We start from the raw sequence: 27033 nt of genomic DNA on the forward strand, positions 1-27033 counted from the left end.
TATTTCTCCACCCGTAAACATTCCACAAAATAAATAGATAACTATCGTCGTCCGCTTAAAACCCTACCGCCCTCGAGTCCCTCTAGTCCTCAAAGTTATATCCCCGCCATCATGACTGCCGCCTCGAAGCTTCTTTGTCTGACCTCATCGTTTTCCTCTGGGCTCGTCTGTCGGCTCATTGCACCATCTCTGCTCCTCCCGTCTCCTCTGCACCGCCGCGCCAACCTCTTTCTCCCCGTCCCGCATCCCCTTCCCCCACGAGCTCAACTCCCCATTCTTCGTACCTTCACCACCAGCTCCATTGCGGAGTTCGGTCCAGACGTGCCTCCTTTGAACACCAAGGAACCTCCCTCATCTTCCCATCCGTGGCCTGAGTGGGAGAGATTCATCGACAAGTTGAGTGCAAATGGTTACTTTGAACCTTCCACCTCTGTGGTTCCAAGTGGAGACGTGGATGGTTCCGCCACCTATGGGCCTGCGGAAATGGAGGTCAATCGTGTTAAGAATGCCTGCCTCAAGTTTGCTCGAGAACGATTTGACATTTTCAGGTGTTTTTCTTTTCTTCTATTTTCTTCTAGTGTTTTTCTTTTCTTTAATCTTAATTAGTTGCTTTGATATTGATGGTAAAGTTAAAGAAGGAACACTGGTTGGCTATAAGCACCTGAGTGCATAACCATTGTGAATTATGTGGTCTAGACTTAGATGGGCGAGGCTGATATTTTGTTGTCCAAGATGGGCTCTAAAAGGGGATTGGAGTACTACTACTGTTTTGAAAAGGATTACAACCACAATAACACTCTTTACCTTTTACCAAAATTCTTACAAAGCCGACATTTTGTTTCATGCTCCTTTGAATGATTGATGGAAGCTAATTTGAGTACACCAAACCCTGACGTCTCAGGAGAAATCAATTTGAACGAGCACTAAAATATTGCAATGTTGATGGAAAGTATGCTATTTAGTAATATTGTCTCATATTAGTCACACCATTTCAGGGATTCTTAATTTCAATTTGCTGACAATGACTTTGATTGGAAAATAAAGGCATCGTGCGACCAAGCGGTCGCTGTAGAGGTGTCGCACGGTCAACGCGGTCGCGCCGAAGGAGTCAGGTAATCCCGGTGACCATGACTGGTTGCGCAACCCCATAACAGCGCCGAAGTCTTGCGGGCTCACGAGTGGTGTCGGATTTTAGATTTTTTTAAAATTAAACTTAGGTTAATTATTTTAATCAATTCCTAGCTATGATAGAGATAATCTAAAAAGACTTTATTAAACCCTAATAAAATTATCTAATTAATTTTATATTTTATTTATTTTAATTTAAAAATTATAATAAAATTTTTATTTATTTATTTATCTATTTTCATATATTTTCCTTTTTTTAAAGATTATTTTTAATATTGTTTATTTTTTAAATATTTATGTTAAATATTTTAGTTTTTAATTAATATATTTTTTATTTAAAAAATATCGAAACTATATCAGCACGACACGATACGGTATCGAAACCGTATCGTTCCAGTCAAGACCAAAACCTCGGCACGGGTCGAAATTTTAAACCTTGCTTAATTGATATTGTAAACTAAGCATCGAGAAAAATAACATTCTTCTTCTTACTATATTTCTCCCTCTCCCTCTCCATCTTCCTCTCAGTGACTCCACTAGCATCCTTCTTCACATCTGCAATAGCAATACTCACCATTGCGCACCATCTCCTATGCTTCTATGTTCACCTATCCATCCTTAGTTCATCTACAACTACCTCAGTCGTGGACTAGATCCTAAGCACATATGCATAACTGTTGGAATCTTAATATTGTGATTTTATTGACAATTTTTGTATTGGAAATTAAAATTGTATTAACTCACAAAAATCATATTGTACAACCCTACTAAGTTTAAATTTCCAAAGTTCTCCCTTGGTCAGCCTTAGTGAGGATGTCTATTGTCTGTAGACTAGTTGGCAAATGTAGTAACTTGAATATTCCCTCTTCTATCTTTTCCTTTATGAGGTGGTGATCAATCTCCATGTGCTTCATATCATGATGATTTGGGTTCTTTGCAATACTAATAGCAGACTCATCATCACAGAACGTCTTTTTATATTTTTCAACAATGATCTTTAACCCTTTTAAGAGTCTTCGTATCCACATCCCTTCACATATATCACGTGTCATTACTCTAAATTCGACTTTTGCATTGCTTCTTGACATAATAGATTGACTTTTACTATGCCATGTAACTAAGTTTCCTCGTACATATGTGCAATAGCTGAAAGTTGATCTTCAATCTATTATTGATCCCACTCGTATCTTAATGCTTTTACCTTTTGATTTCTTGAAATATAAGTCATGTTAGTTTTACATATCTCAGGATCCTATAGACTGCCTCTATATGCTCTTCATTTGTATTGTTCATGAATTGACAAATCATACTGACCGTATAGTCAATGTTGGGTCTTGTGTGTGCAAAATATATAAGTTTGTCCATGAGCCTCAAATATCTACCTTTATTAATGGGTGCACAATCCCTTTTTGTTCCTAATTTGATTTTGCATCCATAGGAGCATCTGCTGACTTGCATCTATGCATTCTTGCTTCTTTTAGAAGGTCCAGAATATATATATTTTTGAGAGATTGATATTTTTGCATTTGACTGCGTTATTTCCAATTTAAGAAAATACCTAAGGCTTCCTAAATCTTTAATTTTGAAATGTTTAGTTAATAGACTGTATGTGTGATTGATAAAGACAGTTTTGTGTCGCACTACAGTATCAAACAAATTACCGAACCCCATTACACTAATATAATATAGGAAATGACCCGAATCATCTCTCACAAGGAATATGGCGATAGGGTGATAGCCTTAGGATTAAGTCATTATTGGTTTGGGGTTTGAGTCTTTGATATTGAAATGGAGGGTTTGTGTTGGATTTGATTCTAAAACTAACAATTGAAAAACAATGCGAGTAATTAAAACTAACCTAGCTAGCTACGATTGCAAAGAATTAAAGGCAACATAAAGTGAAGCATTTAACGAAACTAAGCATTCAACGAAACCTAGGGTAATCTAACCTACTTGCATCCAAATGAATAATCAAACATAAACATTCAAACGAAACAAGCATTGCAAGAATTAAAGGAATTAAAATGCATTAACAAATGTAAGCAGGGTAAGGGGCATTAAAAGAAACACATGACAAACATAAAAACTAAACTATGCTAAATTAAAAATAAGTGTGGAGATCTCTCCCTTCAATGGATGGATGGTTGCGGAATGAACCAAGCTTCGATACCATGAAGTTTGCGGACGAAGGTGGAAGTGCCTCTCCTAATTCAGATGAGTGCTTGTCCGTGGCGGATTCTAGCGATGAAGATGAGAGCGCCTCTCCTAACCCAGATGAGTGCTTGATGCAGAATGGATACGTAAGCCTTAAAGTCACCCTATAGGAGGGTGCCTCTCCTAACCCAGGTGTATATATGTATATATATGTACGGATGACGATTCTACTCTTATAAAATCATAAGGGATATGTAAGTAACTTTAATAAGTGTAAACCCTTATTTATTTATTTATTTATTAATTGTTGAATTTACAATTTTAATTTTTTTTAATATAATAATTTTGAACCATGGTGAATCGTGAATCGGTGGTTCCAAACCATAAACCGTAATTGTCTTGGATGGTTAAGGTTGAGGGTCAACCTGTCAAGAACCATTGAATCGGCTTCAAACCGTCGAACTGTCGGTTCCGAATCATAGGTCGCGTCTACTTTACCGTTTCTAAGTTGAGGAATATCTATAAATATACATTTTAATGCCCTTAGGTCTAGTTTCCTTTATTTTAACTATGCACATGGACAAATGACACACTCAAATATCCTACGATTATTTATAATATTTATGTTTGGATAGAATGATGAGAATGCCTGATTAAACTCTTGAACCCTAAGATTTTGAATAAATCAATTTATAAGATGAATGATTATTAGAACTATCTCATCAAAAGTACATTATTCTAGAATAATAGCGTCATGGATGACTCTAGGAGATGATAATTTTTCCTTTCTGCAACTCCAGTTTATTGTGGTGTATTGACACAAGATGACTTATGTACTATCCTTTGTTTTTTTGAAAACAAGAGTTAGGACTTGGTTGAAATATTCCCTAGCATTATTTATTCTAAAACTTTTGATATTAACCCCAAGTTTTTTTTTCAATCATAGGACAAAAAAATTGGAAGGATATTACTAATCTCAAATTTATGTTTTAAGAAAAAATATCCAAGTAACATGAGTACAATCATTAATGAATGACACAAATTAATTTTCCCAGAGACATTAAGAGCAATAGAAGTACCTTAAATATCACTGTGAATGAGATAAAAAGGAATAGAGCTTTGATAACTATTGGAAGATATGCATGTTTGTGTTCAGCAAGTTCACACACTTCACAATGAAAACTCTGAATATCTATACTTTGGAAGGACGATGGAAACAAAATTTTAATAGTTCCAAATGCAGGATGTCCATGTTGGTGGTGATGAGGCCAATCTTATCATTATTAGATAATAAAGTTTTGAACCTAAAGAGGAAAAGAGGAACGTTATTGAGCCCATCACATTCAATGTGACAAAAATTTATTATCACATTGGATGCTGAAGTGGATGCCTTAGTGAGGGACAAAGGCTATTCTTTGATACTTAAGTCACTTTGGTACTGTGGAAGCAATAAAACAATAATAGAGAAGGAAATGTTCACTAGAGAGACAGAGAGAGATTAGGGTTTCATCTTCGTATCACCAACTCTAATATTTATAGACGATCATCATCCAAAACCCTAAACCTTAGGTTTGTTGGGTTGTTGCCTTGTTGGGATTATGAGTTGTAGATCATGTGGGGGTCATGCCCAATTATAGCCCGCAAGTAACTAGACGAAGAATGAGAAATTCGAGAGATTGGGCTTGGAGGGGAGAGCTCGGGGAGCTATAGTGCTCAAACTAGAGAGCTCGAGGAGCTCTGGGTGCTCGAAGGGGAGAGTTGGCTAGAGGACTCGGATATCAAGTCACACGAGGTATTTTAGAGGCCAAACTACATGGAGAACTCATGAAGCCAAGTCACATGAGGAGCCAAGGAAATCGAGTTATATAAAGAACTCGGGATGATAACTCAGAACTCAAGGTGCCGAGTTATACGAGGAATGTGGGATATCAAGTTGCACAAGGCACTCGGGAGCCTAATCTGACCTAGAGTAGGGTCGATATTGGTGGTATCAATGCTCTTTAGCAAGTCTAATCACCTCTCTTGAATCTGACTTGAAATAATCACATTGCAATATAAATCTCGAGTAAGATTTTGGATAGAGATAAATTTTGTGGATAATTTATAGATACAACGAACATTTTTAAGGTTAATGTTGGACTTATTTTAACATGTCCTATTAGTCAAAGAACCATTAGCTGTGGTTGTTATCTTATTGCTTATGGAGTATGTGAAACAATACTTTGTGAGTGGGTTCATGATCCAAGAGTTGGAAAAAGTTATATACATTTAATCCAATAGAGGATGAAAACATACCTGAGTACACTAATGAATAGGTACTTGAAGACTTATCATGGTTACTAAGAAATATTAACCTCTCAATTGCTTCATTTTATTGTGTATTTGTCATATATAGTTGATCATTAATCCTTATTTGTTCTTCGTACATTCTCTTGGTTGGGTGGTTTGCCATGAAGCTTCTAACATTGCTCACAAGTAGGCGTGCCTTTTTACAATAGATGCACCATAGACTATCACGTTTAGAAGTCTTTGTCCGAGTTTTTTTTACTTTCCACTAGGTACCATAGCCGAGATTTATGTGTTTTGTGATTCGAGCATAAGTCCTCTTCTGCTTTCTTCCCCTCGAACTAGTGCTACCACTTAATCTAAGCACGAAATTTCCTACATACTAAGAATCTAGATCCTTGATCAAATTCCAAATTAAGTCCTATAAGAAAATCATAAACTCTATCTTGCTCAATGAGTCCTTTAGAATAGCAACATCTTCGATACACTTGGTTTTGATTACCCTATAATGATAAAGTTCTTGCAATGTTTTTCGATTGATTGACATGTTTATAATTGTTTTATTGCATTTCTTAATAGCCATGGTTTTCACTTTCACCTCATATACGTGTGCAACATCTCTTGCTTTTAAATATGCTCATTGCATTGCATCCCAAATATCGTTTGTAGTAGTTAAGAACATACATGTGTCACTAATCTCAGAAACCATGAATTCTGTAGTCACACTATAATCATTCAATCTTCTTCATCCCATGCTTTAAACCAAGGATCTCCAATTTTTGGCTCTGTAAGATGACTTAGCTTTCCCTTCCTTTAAACACAGTACGAACAAGCTGAGGCCACTTGAGATAGTTTTTCCCATTCAAGTTATAGGCAACATGGATATTTTGCAGTTCTCAAGATTGTTGAGATGAACAATCTCCTCTGATTGTGCTGTTGCAATTGTTTCTACAACCTGACATTTTTATAATTAAGAAAACTAAAAAAAATGGTAAGAAACTCAAAAAAAGAAATTCAACTATAGGTAAAAGAAATTAAGGAAATCCAACTTAGTAATGAAGGCCGAGTAACAGAGAAGGAATCTAGTGAATCTAGCCTTAAAAGAATTAGAAAAAATTGGCATTGAAGGCTAAGCATTAGAGAAAAATTTAGCTATGAAGGTTGATAAAAAAGGGAAAAAATTCAATTGGTAAAAAGAATCAAAGAAATATTCTATTTTGTCTTAAAAACAGAGCATAGCAAAAAAACAAAACCCTAGGACGTTTGAAGGGTGGAAGAAGGAAACCTGAGGTTCAAGCTTAAAGCTCTTGTACCATATTGGAAATTATATTAATTCTAAACTTTGGAAATGAGATCCTAATCTTTTTTATAGATTGATAGCACACCACCTTTTTAATAAAAATCGTTTATTAAAATTTTTACAATATATCTCACTCTACCCCCAAACTGAATATGTATTTGTCATTATCAGCTTCAATATATTACTTTGAAACACTAATTTATTTAACCTTTAGTAAGTATATCTGCAACTTGCCCATATGTAGATGTTATAGATCAACCTGTTCTCGAGTTTCTCTTTCATGAAATATGTGTCAATTTCAATACATATGAGATGTTATAGATCAATCTGTTCTCTAGTTTCTCTTTCATGAAATACGTGTCAATTTCAATATGCTTCATTTGATCTTGTACCTGATTGTGGGTTATACTAACCGTAGACTTATTATCATATTTATAATATTCTGGTGTAATGTTTTCTCCTTATTTTTTATGTGAGTGTGGCTTGACTTTAGTTTTGAATATGAATAAATAATTATGTTTAATTTTGATATACTTTAGATTAGGGAAACTAATTTTAATATATGAGAAATAATTTAAAAAAATGGTAAGTAAAAGTGTTGGATCATATTAAAGTTTTGGAAGATATAAATGAGTAGTATTTGATTAAATAAGTTAAAAGGATAATTTGGTTATTTATCAAAATTTTAATAATTAATTTGATGTTTCACAATCAATAGAAAAGTATTTCAGCATTAATTTATGGAAATGAAGTTGAGTTACAATGCTATTTTAATTATACAATGATCAAGGTAATAACTTACACCATGAAACCGTTAGTTATTTAGAGGAATATAAGATATGAAGTTTCATGTCTAGAAAGAGAATATCTAATAAATTTTGTTGATGTGATAAAGACATGCATGATAGCATGATAATATATTACTAATAATATAGTCATTGTGAGTGTCTAAAATGTTTTTTTATACAACTGTAGGTTGACATTAACGACGACTCTAGTTGCTATTTTTTTTACAAAGTTGGTACTACATGAACTCATCAGTCATATCAATGATAAATTTCCGTAATATATGTTATTGGCAAATAATATTATGCCAATTATTGAGAGTGGAAATATATTAAATTTGAAACTTGAATTATGGTTTTAAGATCAACTAAAACGGTTGATATGCGAAATATAGCTATAGAAAAAGAATGGAAAGAACATTAATATAGCTGGATATGCAGTAATCCTACAAGTTTGTAAGTCGGAGTTATCAATTTTATGGATCCATTATTCAACAAAAAGGAAATATTGATGAAGAAAATATTTTTAGGGTAAAGAGTGCTTTAAATTGGAATTGAGCTTGTACAAGAATTTACAACTAATTATTTTCTTATTACACAACTAATTTGTTGACATCTATTCCTTACACCTAACTTGTCTAACTAAACCATTTACTAACTGCATTTAAACTTATGCTATTTCAATTTATTTTCTCTCATTTTTTTGTTCTATTATGTTTTGAACCATTATTCTTCATTAAAAGTATTTTTATTTATATCTTCTTATAACTCCATGCATCCTAGGGTGTGTTTGGTTCAAGTTATCATGTATAACCTTGGTTATGTGATTACTTGGTAATCACATAACCAAGGTTATCGGGAATAAAACATAATCAAATGTTGTTTGGTTCAACCTAGGTAATGCAACAAAAACTTGTTTGTTTGAAAGTTTTAATGAATAACCTAATTTAATATTTTACTATTTTACCTTTAGTTACAAAACCAACTATATATATCTTTTAAACTCTACGTTTTTTTTAAAATTTTTTCTTTTTCACGTTTTTCTTTATTTTTATGTGTTTTTTTTTTATTTTTTTAAAGTTTTTTTATTTTTTAAAATTTTTTTAATGTTTTTTTTTATTTTTTACATTTTTTTTATTTTTTTATGTTTTTTAATTTTAATGTTTTTTTTTTCTATTTTTTTATTTTTTTGATATATTTTAATTTTTTTTTATGTTTTTAAAATTTTTTACGTTTTTTTTTTTAATTTTTTACATTTTTTCTATATTCTATTTTTTTAGTTTTTCCTCATTTTTTATTATTTTTAAAATTTTTATGTTTTTTCTATTTTTTTAATGTTTTTACATTTTTATTTTTTAAAGTTTTTTATTTTATTTTTTATATTTTTCTTTATATATTTTTTTTATCACATTTTTCTCTTATTTGAGGGTATTTTGGATAATTTTTATTTGTTAACTTCGGAATCAAGAAAAACCTCAGTTTTCTGAGGTTTTTCAATTTTGGGTTGCATGTCCCTTTTACTGACGTGTCGGGCATGGAACATTACTCGGGAATCATCGATTATTTAAATCAAACAGGGTTTTCGTTGATAACCTTGGATGGATAACCAAGGTTATCAAGGATAACCCCAACCAAACACACCCCTATTGTTTTGGTCTTTGTTTCGTTAGCTTTTGATGTGCTATCTCATAATAACACAACACTTTGTTTCATTAACTTGTCTTTGCATGAAATAAAAATTGAAAGGGAACCTAATAAAGAGCACCACAGGGCTTAAATACAAAATTGGTCCAACCAAATATTCAATATTTTTTTTTTGAGAAATCTTTGCTCCTAGCTAGTGGTATATTGCGGTCTGTTGATGGGTCTACGTCGCCCTATGAGTGCATAGGGCTAATATTGGAATGTGTGCGCATGATTATTGGTTGGTTGCCTAGCTGACAAGTTTTTGAGGTCTAGGATTATGCCTTGGGCTTTCTTTCTTTGGCATATGTCATCCTCGGCTGGTGAATTAGCATTTGCTTGGTTTAGCATTTTAACATGCTTAGGTAATGCCAATAAGCACTCAGTCGGATTTTCTGCCATTGCTACAAAGTCATTGCTTGGTTCATTAGGAGCTTGGATACATACACTTGGGTAGGTGGATTGCTGTTTTGTGTATAGATCTGACAATATAAATCACATAATGTACTTCTCTTGATATTTAAATTGAAATCTATGCAATTGAAGGATAGGGGTTTTGCTTGTTTTCATAAAATATTTGCCTATGCAAAATATTTTCTGAAGAAACCTTTAGAATAAAAATAAGTTATTCTCCCTTGTTTGGCATGATAGAAAGAGATTATTTTCTATTTCTACCCTCTTCCTCGTTGAGCTTCACTCATATTTGGGTGATTGATTTGCCAAATTGCAACCAACAACTTTGTTGGTGGCAACCTTGTCACTCTCAGCTACTTTGACATACCACCATCTAATACCCCTGGTTTCACAAACTTGAAACGACTAAGAACTCCAGATAACAAGAGACCGGTAATAGACCAGTAATAGTCTTGGTGAGTGATGTAGTGACGAGTGATGTCAACAGGTGATATGTGCAGGCAGGCAATGGATGGACGCAGGAGAAATGTGGATGGTGGAGGTAAACAACTTTCACTCGTTTTCATTTTCAGTGGAAGTGGTTTCTCCTGAAATGCTTAAAATTTAGTTAATCTTGATTTTTCAATGAAGTCAAATACAGGAAAACCCCAAAGTATTATTTGAGATATTTTCCATGTGAGAATTTGTATTCATAATTTCAAAAATAATTTGTGTCGATTGGCACAAGCAAGGCATATGAGACTTGAGGTGCATTCTATGATGAAGTGAAAATGAGATTTTGGTGAGTTGTCAAGGGATATGTGAGCCGGGTTTTAGAATAGGAGGTGAGGGTTAGCTATTTGCAAACGAGATCTAGCTTACGTGATGAGGTGAGAATGAGGTTTCTGCGACAGGTGTGAAACATGTGACTCTAAGGCGAGGATTTTATAAGCCATGAGGATTTTTCTCTAATGGGTTTTGACGATGTATGTTGCTACCTTCTTTTCTTATTCCGTCCTTGCTCCTAAATGGTGCAGTTGGCACCATATATTGACAGTTCTGGTATCGGTTTGTTCATGAATAATGAAACATCAGCTTCATAGAACAATCTCATGCAATGCTATGATAACAAAGTTGAGATGAATGATATGTTTTGTCTCTTCAATGTGACAGATGTATTTCTGTTAGATCATATGAAACATGTGACTTTTTGTTCTTGAGTTTCGTGACATATACTATTTTTTTTTTCATCAGGATCTCTTAGACCTCAGACAAGAAATGGAATCCTGGGTATATTCTTTTTAGTCTCTCTATTCAAAAGCCTCAAACTGAAGAGAACAATTCCTGTCATGAATGAGATAAAACTTACTCAAAAGAGGAGGGATTCAAGAATCCATAGTACTTAAGTGAGTCCAATAAAGTCTCGAGGCTCATGGAACAAGCTATTACATAATTCAAATTTAATTTGATGGGTTCATTATGACTGCACACGGGACCAAATCCTATTTGTATTTATGCTGCCAAGGCCCAACATATTTTGTCATTGATGATTGACTGTTAGCCTTAAAGTAAAAATGCTGATGAATTGAAAATTTTTATGACTATTGCTTCAGTAGGGGCAGTGTGCATACTAAATAATTTTAATAGGGGTTTGGATGCATCTAGTCAGCATGATATTTAGTAATATGCAATATAAATTTGCAACATCTGTATCCCAAAATTGATCTTTTAGATATTTTCAAATCTAGTTTATTAAGAGTAATCATGCCTAGTTTTCAGCATAATTGTAGTCTTGTATTTCAAAGATGAAGCATTTTATTGGATCAATCTTCTAGTTTACTAAATCTATTGCTTACTTTTTAGTCAATATCGAGATCTGCTGTGTATTATTTTTCTTGATATCTTTAAAATGATCTAAGCTAACTTTGGTTATGTATTTTTCCATTGTTCATCGGATTTTGTGCTTGTTGAATGTGATATCAACTTAAACAGTGCAGTTGTTTTCCATTAAAATCATGTTTCCTATGATTTTAGAAGTTAGATTTGTTGATCACCTCATTCTGCAGCTCTCTTCCTAGAGAAGACATTCAGGCTATTGTTGAGCATGGTTGCCCTAATGTATTTCGCAAAGCAGTCAATTCAGCAAAAAGGTTAAGGGCATATCTGCGTCTTGATGAAGGGGCTGTAAGTTCTACTTTTAGTCTAGATTACTGTAAAATTTAGAACTTCCAATGAAATGCTTGATGGAAATGGCAAAAGTCATATTGTGGATTAGGTTTTGCTATCGTATTAGATGTTCAACAATATAGGAATAATGATTAATTGAACTGCCAATGTTCTGCAACCATTCACTCCAAGTTGCATATTGTTTTTGATTATCACCTACAACTCCAGGTATGTAGTGTTTGTGATCTAAGAGGATCATGTGACAAAGCATATATAATACCAGTTGATGGTGAAGGACCACGCACTGTGGATGTCGTACGGATTTTATTAAGTTATGCAATCAATCCAAAGCAATTTTGTGTGTCTGAAAGCTCGCCTGTCAAAGAGCACATCCAAAAGTCTGCAAGAAGTCTACTCTTTGAGCTTATTAAGCTCAGTGATACACCCATTGATTCATCTATTCTAAAACCAGTTGTGAAGCTTCCTACTCCAAAGGAAACGTTTCCAAAGTTCAACAGAGACCAAAACAGAGCATCCAACATTGAAATGAAGCAAGGTGACTGGTTATGTCCAAAGTAAGTTATGATGCATAGTCTTCTATATGTTACGGGATGTTTAATTGTGTACCTTTGATTTATTTAAATTCTTGTTCCTTAGGTGCATAGCTAGTAATTATTGAAATTAATGATGTACAACCAATCTTGTATTAGTGATCAAATTGTTGGGTCGTTAGGAAGCAATATAGTTTGTACAGTGAATATGAGGATAATTTGTGAGATTACTAGAAAATATGAACTAAAATTTATTAGTATTTAGGATCAAATAGGTAAAATCATTGAAATCTGATTTGACGTGTGTTAGAAGACAATCTATAAGTCTGGACTTAGGTAATTTTAGTCAATTATAATTTCAGGCATGGGAAAAGAAAAGCAATGAAAACTGAGATAACAATATTAAATCTTATTTAAAAAATCTAAACATTCTTAGTGATACAACTTAGAGTTCACTGATAGTAAGATCTATGATGTTGATCCTACTCAGTGATGTAATAAGGTCCATGTATTCAATTCTGAATAATCAAGAATAATGTATTCCTAGTGGTGGCCTAACTTCCATAAATTCTTAGGTGCTTTACCTTGACTTTTAATACTACACGTGGTACTTTCATAATGACCAAATGCATTAATGTTATATTAAGATGCCTAAGTGAGGCGTGGTAATTCTTGAGTACCTAATGAGGCTAGGTAGTCACTTTAAGAAGGCACAACTTAAATAAGCACCTTCTAATGCTTTGTGTGATTGGATGAGTTTCTTTTTAATCCTTTGGAAAACCACACTGCAAGTAATTTTTTTCTTACATTGTAAATGTAATCTAGGGAAAATACAAATTTTTGTTTAGACTGATATATATGCTTCGACTTTTAGGCTAATTCTATTTGGTGTTTACAAATTTATCACCCATGAATTTAGAAGTTTTATTGGTAGTTATTGCATTTGATTGGATTAAACAATCAAAGAAATTGCAATTTTTGTTAGATTTATGAGTTGCTAGCTTTACATTTTTTAGATTTTTGACTATGCATTTTATCTTGAATGTCTAATGTGTTAGCAACAATGAACTTATGTTCATTATTAAGATCGGATTGTTAAAGAATAATAATGATTGTATTGGATTAGTAGGATCTATAAATCACAATTAATAAGGAAAAATAAGCAATAGGGAAAAGATGAAATAAAATTATTAAAATGTTTTAAAAAATCTTTAGCATATTCATCATGGTCATCATTATTGAATTGTGTTTGTCATAATTATTCAGGATTAGCTATATGAATATTATTTCTCCAATAAGGTCTAATAATATTATATCATTAGTAATACTTAAATTGATTAAATTGTTTTTTGTTATATTACCTTTTTTTTCCCTTGATCTCACTCCTAGGGAGGATGATGATGGGGTAGGATAATTTTTAACATACCCCCACCTCATATAGGAAGTGGGGCAGGGCGGATTATGGTGGAAAGATGAGATTTTTCTTCCCTTTTCCCATTTCACCCCATTTCTCATGCATGCTTTAGGTTTAGGTGGGGCATTAAAACATACTTGGTACTCTATAACATATATATTATAAACTAAATTCTATATGGAGCAAAAATACTAATCCCATATGCACCTTGCATATGTCAGTTGTGTCTTTTTATCCCATCTTTGTTTACATATTGAGGTGAGGAGGGGTGACCTTAATTTGGCTAGCTTGAGTTGGGTTGTAATTGAGGTGGATCAAATTATCATCCCTACTCTTTGTCTACCCCTTCAATCAAATATATTTAAGTCTTTTGACTATACCATTTACTAGTATGTTTTTTATCTTCAACTATCTTTGAATATGTCCATATCATATGAATCAACTCTCTCATTTAAACATTCATTAGAGTTACACCTAATTGCTCATGTTTGAATACTATGGTACTAAAGCCCAAGGATTATGATTAGCATTTTTTAATCACTATCAAAGTGTCCTTTTGTTTATGCATAACTTTAATCCTACTCGCCCCCGGGCTGGTGTAGATGGTTGCAGTGGTGTTGCCACATATAAGCCTCGGGGGTGCGAAAGCACCGTGGGTTACCTCACCCGCTTGCACGTGCTAGTGTTGCCTGGCGAAGCCCCGTGATTTACCTGCTTGTATCTAGCCGAGGGGCCGGTGATACTGGGCCACCTAGGATAAGCGTTATCATCTTTTGTCACTGATAACTTTAATCCTACTATACAATTCTCTACTTCCTCCCTTTGACACTATGTAGATCATCATCCATAACTCTATTAATTTGTCTATAATAGATTATCAGGCATTACCTCATTTTGTATCTATTTGGTAGCTACACAAAACTAGAACACTCCTCTTTATTCTCTCCTTGCTAGGATAAAATCCTCTTTCCATCTCTCTTTAGTTTAAAGGACGAACTCAAGCATGAAACCTCTAGTAGTATGTCTCTTAGGATTCACTATTGTAATATAACACCGATAATAATTCAACTCGCGGAAAGGGGAAATATTTATTAACTAAAAGATATGATTCAATACACGGGATCCTAACCCTTTTAAAGACCGGCAATGAGAGTTGTTCTTTATAAGAATGACTTGTTAACCAAAAAAACTCTAACAAGCTCCTAAATAAGTCTAACCAACTTTTTTTTTTAAAAATAGCAGTATCTACTTTATTGTTTCTTGCCAAAAATAGCTCAAACTCACTTTGTTGAGTATGAGAGCAAAATTATTTGAATATAATTTTGATGCCTCCAGTTGAAATTTAGCAAATATGTTGTGCCCATGTATTCTAGTTCAGTGATTCATACATCTTCTATATTTAATAGTTCTTTCTGTTAGATTAAGCATCTCTTATTGTTTCGATGAGGAGTTAGCACTGGTTGAATCTCAATGATCCTCTCAATCATATAGTCTAGTTATAATGAGGGAGGAAGAGCTAGTGTCAAAGTGGAAGAAGTACGACCTATGGGCAAGTCAACAGCAAAGGAGGCGCTTGAATGTCACTGGATACCCTCTATGGTGATTGACTAATGTTTAATGTCACCTATTTTTCTCATAATGTGAAAAGGTCTAGTGGAGCGAATATGGAATTTTTTGTGGGAGTTTTTAGAAAATTGCTCGAGGAAGATGCAAATAAGAACATGGTTTCCAACATTATATTTCTTTTGCCTTCAATTTGTATCTCTATGAACTTTGTTATTCAGTGGTTTTCTCTTAACATTAATATATATCTCCCAAATATGCTAAGAAAAGCTCTCGCTTAGAAAGGTAGAACCGTAGAAGCTAGTAGGTAAGAAAATAGTCTTGAGTGACGAGCTCTAAACCCATAGATGATCTCAAATGAACTTCTAACCACAAAACGATTTATTGAATTATCATAAGCAGACTCAACAATGGATGACCAAATCCTAAATACTTGATTTTTCCCTATAGGTCTTGTAAGCAAATTTCCTAATATATTATCAACTATCTCAATTTAACCATTTGTTTGTGGGTGAAATGCAAATAAAATGTGAATTGTGTCCTTTGTTGTTAGAGGCGTGAGGCGCACCGAGGCGCAAAGGGCTCATAGAGCCCGAGGCGTGAGGCGCACCTGAGGCGTGCGCCTCTTGAACATGAGGTTGATGACTACTAAACTATTGACACACTTATAAAATATGTCAAATATGATAACCATTACTATTCCATACACATCAATATCAAATATAACAAGTAAAACAACACCATGATAAAATTAATAAAAGTTTCAAACTTTCTAATTTAAACTAATAAAGTTCATCAAAACAAGCGTAATAAGTCAAATTAATCATCAAGCTCAAGATCATCCTCATTGTATTCTTCTTCTTCTTCTTCTTCTTCTTTATCTTCATCTTCTTCAAATTCAATTTCTTCTTCTTCTTCTTCATCTCTAAGTCTTAGAGATGAGTGTCTAATAGAGGAAGATGTATTTCCCTTCTCGACTTGTTTAGGCCTAACATGTGAACTAGAGGTCATGGATGCAATATTTTTTCCTCTAGTACAATATTCAGGCTCTTCAGCTCCACTAGCCCTAGCAACGACATCCCATGTCAAGTCATCACCTTCAAAAACCAACTCATCTTCTTCATTATCACTTTCTCCATCCATTCTACCCATCAACCATTCATTACTATCATCAATATCTATCAAAGAGATGGGGTCAATCTTATCACGTGCGTCATACCGAAGTTTTAAGGCACGATTGTATTTCACAAATAGCAAATCATTTAAGCGCTGCTGAGCTAGCCTATTCCTTTTTTGCTGTGAATCTACAAAATGTCAAAAATCACAATAAGTATAATAAAATAATAAAGGATATTTTCTACTTATAAAAGTAACATACTAATAGTATTACATTTATATTTATTACATACCTGCTCAAATACACTCCAATTGCGCTCACAACGAGAAGCACTACAAGTGAGGCTAAGCACTTTAATAGCAAACTTTTGCAATTCTGGGGTATTTGCTCCGTAGCATTCCCACCATTCTGCTGGAGATAATGCTCTTCTATGTCTAATTGCCACATTCCTCCCAAATAGTCCTTCTGCCATTCGATATATAGAGAGCTGGGTAGTGATTTTATCTTGTTCGGCAGCGTTTGAAACCAATCTCTCCATAGTTTCAAACAAATCATTCACCACTTCTCCACAGATATTTGAATCTGTGTATGAATAAAAATATTCTGGATTCAACTAATGTCCTGCAGCATGCAGAGGTCGATGAAGTTTGCATTTCCATCTCTTATCAATGATCTCAAACACTTCTTTGTATTTCTCTTCTTTCTCCTTAAAGGCCTTCATAATTATTTCTTTTGCCCTATCCATAGCCTCATAAATATGACCCATTGCAGGTTTTCTTTCGCCGTCAACCAGTCTCAGAACACGGATTAAAGGGCCATATATCTTTAAAATATGCAGAATACTGCTCCAAAATCTAAGTGTCATGATAATTTTAGCTACTTTCTTCCCCGCCGCTTCTTTTGCCCATTTACTCTCTGTCCAATCCTTTGAAATGGATATTTTTTTTAAATTTTGCTTCTGTAGATGCATCCTTTCAAGAGCGAGAAAAGCAGTAGCAAATCTTGTGACACCCGCTCGACAAAGCTCTTTTTGTCTTGTGAATTGCCTCAACATATTTACCATGCCGGGGCGAACATAAATGTAAGCATTCACACTCATTGCCTTCTTCAATGTTGCTTTAAAATCAGGCAATTTCCCAATATCTTCTAAGATCAAGTCGACACAGTGAGTAGCACAAGGAGTCCAATACAAGTGTGACCTTTTTGCTTCTAATAATTTTCCTATAAAAGAAGTTAGAAAACTAGATAATTTTAACATATATAAGAAAAAGCATAATGATAAGAAAAAATTAAATACATTCTTACTAGCAAGCACATTGTTACTTGCACTATCCGTTACAACTTGAATAACATTTACTTCTCCTACATGCTCCACAAATTGATCAAGCAATTGAAATATTTTCTCTCCAGTTTTTGCATAATCAGAAGCATCAACCGATTCGATGAAAACTGAACCTCTAGGAGAATTCACTAAAAAATTAATCAATGTCCTCTGCCTTTTGTTTGTCCACCCATCTGGCATCAAACTACAACCATACTTTGCCCATTCTGTTTCACACGACTTAATGTAATCATTAGTCATATTATCAACAGTCTTTTCTAGAAAAGAAATCCGCACCTCATGATAACTAGGTCTTTTTAGACCTACACCATATTGGCCAACCAAGTCCAACATCCTTTTAAAGCTTGAATAGTTAACGACATTAAAAGGAATTGCCGCATCATACATCCACTTAGTTATAGCTATACTTGTTTTTTTTCCTCAATTCTTTCTTGTATGCCTCATTTATCGTAGTTTGCCTCTCTTTACCCTTTCTACTTTCAATATTTTTTTGCACATTAGGAGCAAAATACGTATCCATTGGACCTATTTATCTTGACCTTTTTTTGCATATTCACTGATCTAGAACTTGTACTTATAGGCGGTACAACTTTAGCTCCAATATCATCCATATCAATATCATCACCAAGAGGGTCTGCATCCTCAAAATCTAATGTCGCAAGTTTAGAAAGATTGCTTTTCTCCGCCTTTTTCTCCATGAAATTTTTTATTTCTTCACGTACATGAGGCGGACATTTCTTGCAAGTCGTAGTATTTTGAAACCCTCCAACAAGATGTTGTTTTGCACGATAGATACCTCCTTTTGTAACTTTTTGATAAAAGTTACAAATCAAATCATTTTTGTTATTCGGATTAACTCTTTGAAAATAATTCCATGCCGGATCTTTTGATATATATGTTGGAGTATCACTACTACCTTCCATGATAATTGAACAAGAAAATAACCTAAAAATTAAAAACAAAATAATAAAAAATTAATGAATTAATGGAATGGTAAACTACTGTACCTAGTATCAACAATAATAGAAAAGTACTGTATCACTGGTACCAGCAATAGAAAAATAGGAAAATAAAAAGAAAAACAGGGACAACATCACAGGCTTGATTATGCAAAAAGGGAGAGAAAATATTTGCACATCACATTGCCAACAAGCACATTGTTTGCACATTGTTTTAATTGGCTAAAATTACCAGCAAACAGGGACAGCATCACAGTTTTCACAGCAGCAGCAGTTTTTTACAGTCCCAGCAACAGAAAACAAAAAAATAAAAAGAAAAACAGTAAAAAAAAAGAAACGGGACAGCTATCACAACAGCAGCAATTTTGCTGTCAACGGGAAGGGAAAAACAAAAAAGAAAACAGAGGAAGAAGATATAACAGAGAAAAGAAACGAAAGTGATGAAAAAACATTGAAAACTTGAAATATTGAACAGTGAAAACGATGAAAAGAAGAAGAAGAAGAAGAAAAAAAAGAAAAAACAGAAAAAGAAGAGAAGGAGCGAAGCGAAGAAGCGAAGAAGATTACAAAAGAAGAAGATGAGAAGAAGAAGATGAAGTGAAGAATAGAAAAACAAAAAAAAAAGATGGAAAAAACGCATACCTGGGCAGCGACGGAAGCAACTCAGCAGCGGCGGCGGCAGTGGAGGATGGCGCGACTCTTCTGCAAGGTTTCTTCTTCTCCTTCCATTATTTTCTTCTTCCCTTTTCTTCTCCGTGCCCTAATTCCAAACCAAATTAGGTTTGAAATGTTTTTTTGGTTAGAAATCGTGAACGGGAAGGATCGCGCGATGCCCTTCGATCGCGCGATGCACTTTGATCGCGCCTTCTGTGAGGTGCGAAAGCGCCCTAGGCGTGCCCAGGCGCGCCTAGGCGCGCGCCTGGCGAACAACGCCTGCCTCGCGCTGTAGAAGGTGCTTTTCTCAGCGCCTCGTGCGCCTGACGCCTCAGGCGCGCCTTCAACAACCCAGATTGTGTCCCAAACTATTTCCATATCAGCTTCTCAACTAGCTAATGAAGGTCACATCCTTATGTGCAATTAGTGTTGGTAGCCCATGCAATGCAACAATTTTCTTATAAAACAACTCAGTTATATGAGATGCATCTATTGTCTTATTGCAGAAAATGAAATGTGTCATTTTAGAAAATCAGCCACAACTTCAATTGGTCCAAGGTAGCCCTAAAACAAAATTCATACTTTCCATGACTTATAAAGAATTGGTACTGTGTATAAAGGCCTATGTTTTGTTTAGTTACATTAACTATCTATAACATATGATACCATAATACAACCCTATGTTTTCCTCAAGTATGATTAATAAAACTTATATAAAGCAAGGTCTGATTTTGCGTTTTCCAAAATGTTCTATTGAGTTCTTTATGTTACTCTATTGAATATTTGTCACAGTTTTAACACTCGCTAACAACCTAACACAACCCTCCTTTTTTATCCGGGCTTGGGACCGACCATGACTGGTTCGTCATGGGCGGAGTTTTTATATAACTCCAATATTAAAAAAAAATCTCTTAGTGATGTTTGGAGATGCATTAGATGTGTGCTCTTAATTAGGTATTCACCTCTACTCCTCTAGTCACAAACTCAACCAAATTATGACAATCCTCTTTTGAATGTCTTAGAAAACCACCCTAAGTTAGAGCATATCATGTACTCATCCTTGAGGCATAAATTCTTATTACAATGTTTTTTATCCTACATAGGGTAGCTACAATTCAACTCAATATGTTTACTGGTATTGTTAACAATATTATACTTTGGGAGGAACTTAATGCAATGAGAATGTTTAGTTTTTGACTTCAATTGTAATTAGATGTACATAAGTGTCTTATGGTCAAAGTAATATGAATTTATTTGGTAATAGCATTATGAATGCCTTAAAGACGGGACGATAATGTAAAACTTATTAGAGTGACATTGCTGAGTTACATTGACTTTCTTGCTAAAGAATGCAATAGGGTGCCCTTCTTATCTTAGGGTACCCCTAGTTCCTACATTTACTTCAAATGGTAGAATGCCCAAGAAGGTTGTCTAAGGATATGGGCCTTAGTTATCTTTTATTTAGTTTTTTGAAAGGCTAATACGTTGAACTTAGTCAAGCTCCCTATTTTTAAGGCAATTTGTGAAGATAGCCATAATGATACTAAAGTTCCTAATAAAGCATCTATAAAAATTCACAAAATTGTGAAAGCTTTGAACTTCCTTAAAGGTATGGGGTTTAGGCTAATCCTGGATTGCCCTAATTTTGCCAAGTTTGCTAAAAAATTTCTAATATGAGAATAAACCCACCAATGAAGTGAATCAACGATTCTAAAGAATACTATTTTTTTGGGTTGATAATCAACTTTCCAATCTAAAGGGTTTCATGCAATAGAAATATATTCAAGGTGGTTGTCATGCTCCTTGTTGTACATTAGGATGCCATTAAAATAAACCATTATAAACTTTCCAATATAAGCTTTTGGGATTTGATTCATTACCGTTATGAATATGCTTAGGGCATTTGAAAGACTAAAGAGCTTAATTGACTATTATAGTACATCTCGGTGTTAAAGTGATATTCCACGTTCCTCATTTACTTGAATCCAAATTATACCACTATGTTGGGTCATATTAGAGAAGCATTAGTCTCTTTGCTATTAAGTTGAGAATGCTGTTAGGTGTATGTATGGGAAACCTATATTTGATAATGATTTTATTGATTGACAAGATTGTCAACACATATTCTATGAGTCATTTCTTTTGGTGTCAGCAATGTAGGGATGACACAACAACTTGTGCTTTCTCTAAATTTTTTTCTTTAAGAGTTATTTTTTTTTAATTTGTCTATTTAGCTTAGTATGTTCCATAGTATTCATGTAATCATATGGAAGGATAGACAATTATGATCTAGGAATAAGGTGTATTATGTGTTAAATTGTGTGCGTGCAAAGGTTACAATTGTCAGCTAACTATTAATTAGCTATGCCCTCATACTCATCCAAGATTTTCTTGATCTAAGGAATGATCTCTTGGTGAGGCATTAGGGAGAACCTTAAGGCCTTGGGCTACTAAGGCTCTTGAGTTTTTCCTTTCTTTTCCAAATTGAGTCTATGTAAGGAGGTAGGAATGCCTCAAAGATTGCACTGCTTGAGTCTTGGTTTGATTGGGTTAGGTTTAGACAATGCCCATTATGTTGGAGGACACCAGTGTTTTCTGTCTTATAATGAGTTACAAAAAGGTTGTAATGTCCTTATCTTCCAAGGATGATGTGGACAATGTTCATACAAGGACATTGTGCTAAATTTTATCATCTTTTCACTAAGGACCAAATATCTCTATGGAATTGATAGGAAGTTTGATCTATGCATGCGACTTTGTAGGAATTTTGATAAATTCTAGTTTGATTTTTTTTCCCTAAAAAGCCATGCATTTTTTGTGAGAGCTCTCCACTTCAGATACTTAATCAAAGAGGATAAAAGATGACCTAGGATTGCTGAACCACATTGAATCGCCTATGTGGTATGTGTGTGCTTTTATTTATGTTTTCCCACTACTATCTATGTTTTGTAACTTTACTGGGATAGTAGCAAAAGAAAATTTTTACTTGCACGTATGCTATTCATCTCCTCCCCCTCTAGCGCTCACATTCACCTCACTATCACCATGATCCAACAGTTACCATCAAGAAAGGTGCAATATCCGATGGTTAATCTCATGTCAACCATTGACCTAGCGTACTCGACATTCATATATGCTTTTAGCATCAAACCTCTATTTCTTTTAAACAGAATGTACTTTCTTGGTGTTCCTTTGAGATACTATAATATGGGTGAGCTGCTTGTAAATGAGTTTCTTTTGGGGTTATGCATGAATTGACTAAGCACACTTACTATGCATGCTATATCTTGTTAAATAAGCTTTTCTTCTAGGTATTTGATGCCAAATCCTATGTTCGAGACTAAATCTGTGTCAAATCCTATGTCTTAACTTGCCAATTTGTGCATGAAATTCCCTACACTATCATTAAGAATGTGAGATTTGACACCTTGTACTCAGGGAAGATGGATGTCCCTGAACTAATGCAAGTCCAAGAATCTAACCCTAATCATGAGAATGATGTAACAATTTCTAATTAATTAATATTGAATCTTATATAGGCGATGAGAACCTAAACCTTCCTATTGCTCTTAGGGATGGCACTAGAGAGGGGCCAAAATCCTCTTGCGAACTGCCTATCTTTTAAACATTTCCACCATCACATAAAACTTATTTGGTTAACCTAAACACCATTGTTGTCCCTATCAGTTTATCAGAGGCATTATCTAGAGAAGTGAAAACAAGTAAAGAATGTAGAAATGAAAGCATTAGAGAAGAACAAACGTGGAATTGGTGAAGTTGCCAATATGAAAGAAAAATGTGGGGTGTAAATGAGTCTATACAGTGAAATATAAAGCAGATGTATATAGTGAAATATAGAGCAGATATATATAGTGAAATATAGAGTGGATGTATTAATAGAGATGTATAAGCAAGGCCGGTAGCCAAGAACTATACTTAAACCTATTAGGATTATCTAGAGACTTGCTCTAGTTGCAAAAAAAATAAAAGCTGTTAGAATATTACTATCATTGATAACTAATTATAGTTGGGAGTTACAAATGTTTAATGTCAAGAATACATTTTAAACATTTCCACCATCACATAAAACTTATTTGGTTAACCTAAACACCATTGTTGTCCCTATCAGTTTATCAGAGGCATTATCTAGAGAAGTGAAAACAAGTAAAGAATGTAGAAATGAAAGCATTAGAGAAGAACAAACGTGGAATTGGTGAAGTTGCCAATATGAAAGAAAAATGTGGGGTGTAAATGAGTCTATACAGTGAAATATAAAGCAGATGTATATAGTGAAATATAGAGCAGATATATATAGTGAAATATAGAGTGGATGTATTAATAGAGATGTATAAGCAAGGCCGGTAGCCAAGAACTATACTTAAACCTATTAGGATTATCTAGAGACTTGCTCTAGTTGCAAAAAAAATAAAAGCTGTTAGAATATTACTATCATTGATAACTAATTATAGTTGGGAGTTACAAATGTTTAATGTCAAGAATACATTTTAAACATTTCCACCATCACATAAAACTTATTTGGTTAACCTAAACACCATTGTTGTCCCTATCAGTTTATCAGAGGCATTATCTAGAGAAGTGAAAACAAGTAAAGAATGTAGAAATGAAAGCATTAGAGAAGAACAAACGTGGAATTGGTGAAGTTGCCAATATGAAAGAAAAATGTGGGGTGTAAATGAGTCTATACAGTGAAATATAAAGCAGATGTATATAGTGAAATATAGAGCAGATATATATAGTGAAATATAGAGTGGATGTATTAATAGAGATGTATAAGCAAGGCCGGTAGCCAAGAACTATACTTAAACCTATTAGGATTATCTAGAGACTTGCTCTAGTTGCAAAAAAAATAAAAGCTGTTAGAATATTACTATCATTGATAACTAATTATAGTTGGGAGTTACAAATGTTTAATGTCAAGAATACATTTTTGCACGGAGAACTAGAGGAAGAAATTTATATGGAGGTTCCACGATATCAAAATAATTTGGATGTTCATAATGTATGTAAATTGAAGAAAGTCATACGGATTTAAGCAATTACCAGTTACCACATGCATTGTATAGCAAGTAGTGAGAGTTATAGTTATAGGGTATAGACAGCTAACAAGATCACACATTATTTATTAAACACTCTTCTTCGAGAGGAGTCACAATGCTCGTATGAGGAGAGACAACTTCTAAGTTATATTTGGCGAAGAGTTTGAAATCAAAGTATTAGGAAGTTTGAAACGGTATTTTGTGATTGAGGTGACTCACTCTAAGTAAAATATTTTCTCCCAAAAGATATATGCTACATATCTCTTTAAAGAAACAGGCAAGACAATATGCATGGTAAGAAAGCTTATTTATTTGTCTCATGCACAACCTAACATAACATATGCAGTACGTGTGATTAGAAAATATATGTATATTCCAAAAGTTCATCTGCAAGCAACACGCCGAGTATTGCAATATTTCAAAGGAATACCAAGAAATAACATTCAGTGTAAAAGCGATAAAGGTTTGGTGCTAAAGTCATACAGTGATTGATAGGAGGTCAACCATCGGATATGGCACTTTTCTTGATGGTAACCTCATAAAATGGTGGAGCAAAAAATAGATGTAGTGGCACCATCTAGCGCAAAGGTAGAATTCTGAGCATTGACTCAAGATATGTGTGAATTACTTTGGTTAAAGATCATCTTAGAAGACTTAAGATCAAGAGATGGTCTAATGAGACTTTATTGTGATAATAAATTTATGATTAACGTAGCCCATAATCTGGTATAATATGATCAAATAATGTACAATGAAATTGATATTTACCTCATCAAGGAGATTAAAAAGTGGGTTAATTTGTATCCATTATATTTACACATTGACAACTTATAGATATCCTACTAAAGGGTTAAGTATCTCTGTGTTTCAAAGTATTGTATCCAAGAGGTAGAAGAATATTTATTCACCAACTTGAAGGGGAGTGTGAGAAATTATATTTTTGTGACTATGTATAAATTGAAAATATTCCATAAATTATGATGTATGATAGTGTAACTAGTTTTAATAAACTATGCGTAGGTTTTTTAATAAGTATGTAAAAAAAGTCTATTAGAGATTTTTAAGATTTTTTTGAAGATAAGGTTGCGTTATCAATTTATACAAGGGGTTAAAATCTCATATATTTGACAAGTTTTGAGTTAATATATTTTTCAATACTTTAGACACATAAATTTGATAATTAGGGTTTCAGTGTATTAGTGTTTTACAGAAATTTTCCTTATATAGGGCTTGCTAGTGGAAAAGATCAAGAAAAAACAATATATTGAGAATTTGTGGTCATTGCTTTAATTCCTTTGTAGTTTGTGTTTCATTTCCTGTTGACATGATTGTTTGGCCACCTTTAGAACCAACCTTATAATGCATAATGAGAGTGTAAAATGACCAATTATCTATTAAAGGATCTTCCTTGAAATTAAAGCATGTGTCAAAGATTCATCAGTCTTTGTACAAATTGACCTATTTAAGTGGTTGTTCCTTGAAATTAAAAAATGTAGCACTGATTCATGTTTCTTGCAGAAATTGGATATAGTAATTATTTTTCATTAGGTGCTTGTTTGTTGAAGAAAGTTATTCTGATGGCAAATTTAGTTTTTTCAAGAAATTTGTTGGAAACCAATTTTGTTGACACTGAAGATATGTATTTTACCTTTAATATGCAGTTGCAATTTTCTCAATTTTGCTCGAAATCTTCGTTGTTTGGAGTGCAAAGAAGATGGGCCAAAGAGAGTGAAGATGGACTCTGGTAATGAGATGAAGAAGGGAGATTGGAATTGCCCTAAGTAATGTTTCTTAAAACTTTCCCCTCACTTTTAACTGAAATCAGCTAACTTTACACTCAAATTAATTAACTCTTATGTGGTGGCAGGTGTGAATTTATGAATTTCGCTCGCAATAGGAAGTGCTTTCGTTGTCAGGAACAACGCCCCAAAAGAGAGTTAAATAATGGCGAGTGGGAGTGTCCCTCGTGAGTCTCTTGCATGTTTATCTTTGTTAAGAATTTTTCTTTTGATGTTTGGGAACGATCCTGTGTCACAATGCTGATGCAAATTTTATGTTTAGATGTTATTACCTCAACTTCCGTGGAAATGAGCTCTGCAAGAAGTGTAACCATGATCGTCCTGAAGATGAAGGAAATCTGTTTGATGATAACCTCTGGAGGTCGCAGATGAAGACAACTAAGGATACCATAAAATTTGGAGACAGATGATGATGATATCCTGTCTCTAGTGGAAGAAAGCAACATTGGAGCGAGAAGGGCAACGACAGCCCAGAGAAGATTGACCTCTTCAAGGAACTGGAGTCGCAAATAGATTGTCATTCTCGATGCCAAACACATTATATTTTCCTGATATATTTCGTAGCTTGATATGAAACCCAAACTGAGAGCGTTTGTGTGGTAACCGTGTTCTTTTTTGTAAAATAAAAACTCATCGATGAAATGATTTTTATCAAGTAGAATGAAAAAAATATTCTAATACA

At 33.9% G+C, this 27033-nt stretch overlaps 1 protein-coding gene and 1 long non-coding RNA gene across 2 annotated transcripts; both read left to right on the forward strand.

Annotated features, from left to right (window-relative positions):
- On the forward strand, nt 1–27033 carry LOC122041068 (zinc finger protein VAR3, chloroplastic-like). The gene is made up of 6 exons (XM_042600614.1): nt 1–548; nt 11796–11913; nt 12124–12470; nt 26214–26333; nt 26420–26518; nt 26614–27033. Exons 1-6 carry the CDS (start codon nt 112–114, stop codon nt 26759–26761), a joined length of 1269 nt encoding a protein of 422 aa, XP_042456548.1. The 5' UTR covers nt 1–111; the 3' UTR covers nt 26762–27033.
- Nucleotides 16321–20374, forward strand: LOC122041069. Its single transcript, XR_006128796.1, has 2 exons — nt 16321–19550; nt 19645–20374. It is a non-coding gene; the product is annotated as an uncharacterized LOC122041069 (long non-coding RNA).

The sequence above is a fragment of the Zingiber officinale genome, chromosome 2A (assembly GCF_018446385.1).
Source record: "Zingiber officinale cultivar Zhangliang chromosome 2A, Zo_v1.1, whole genome shotgun sequence".
Lineage (NCBI taxonomy): Eukaryota > Viridiplantae > Streptophyta > Magnoliopsida > Zingiberales > Zingiberaceae > Zingiber > Zingiber officinale.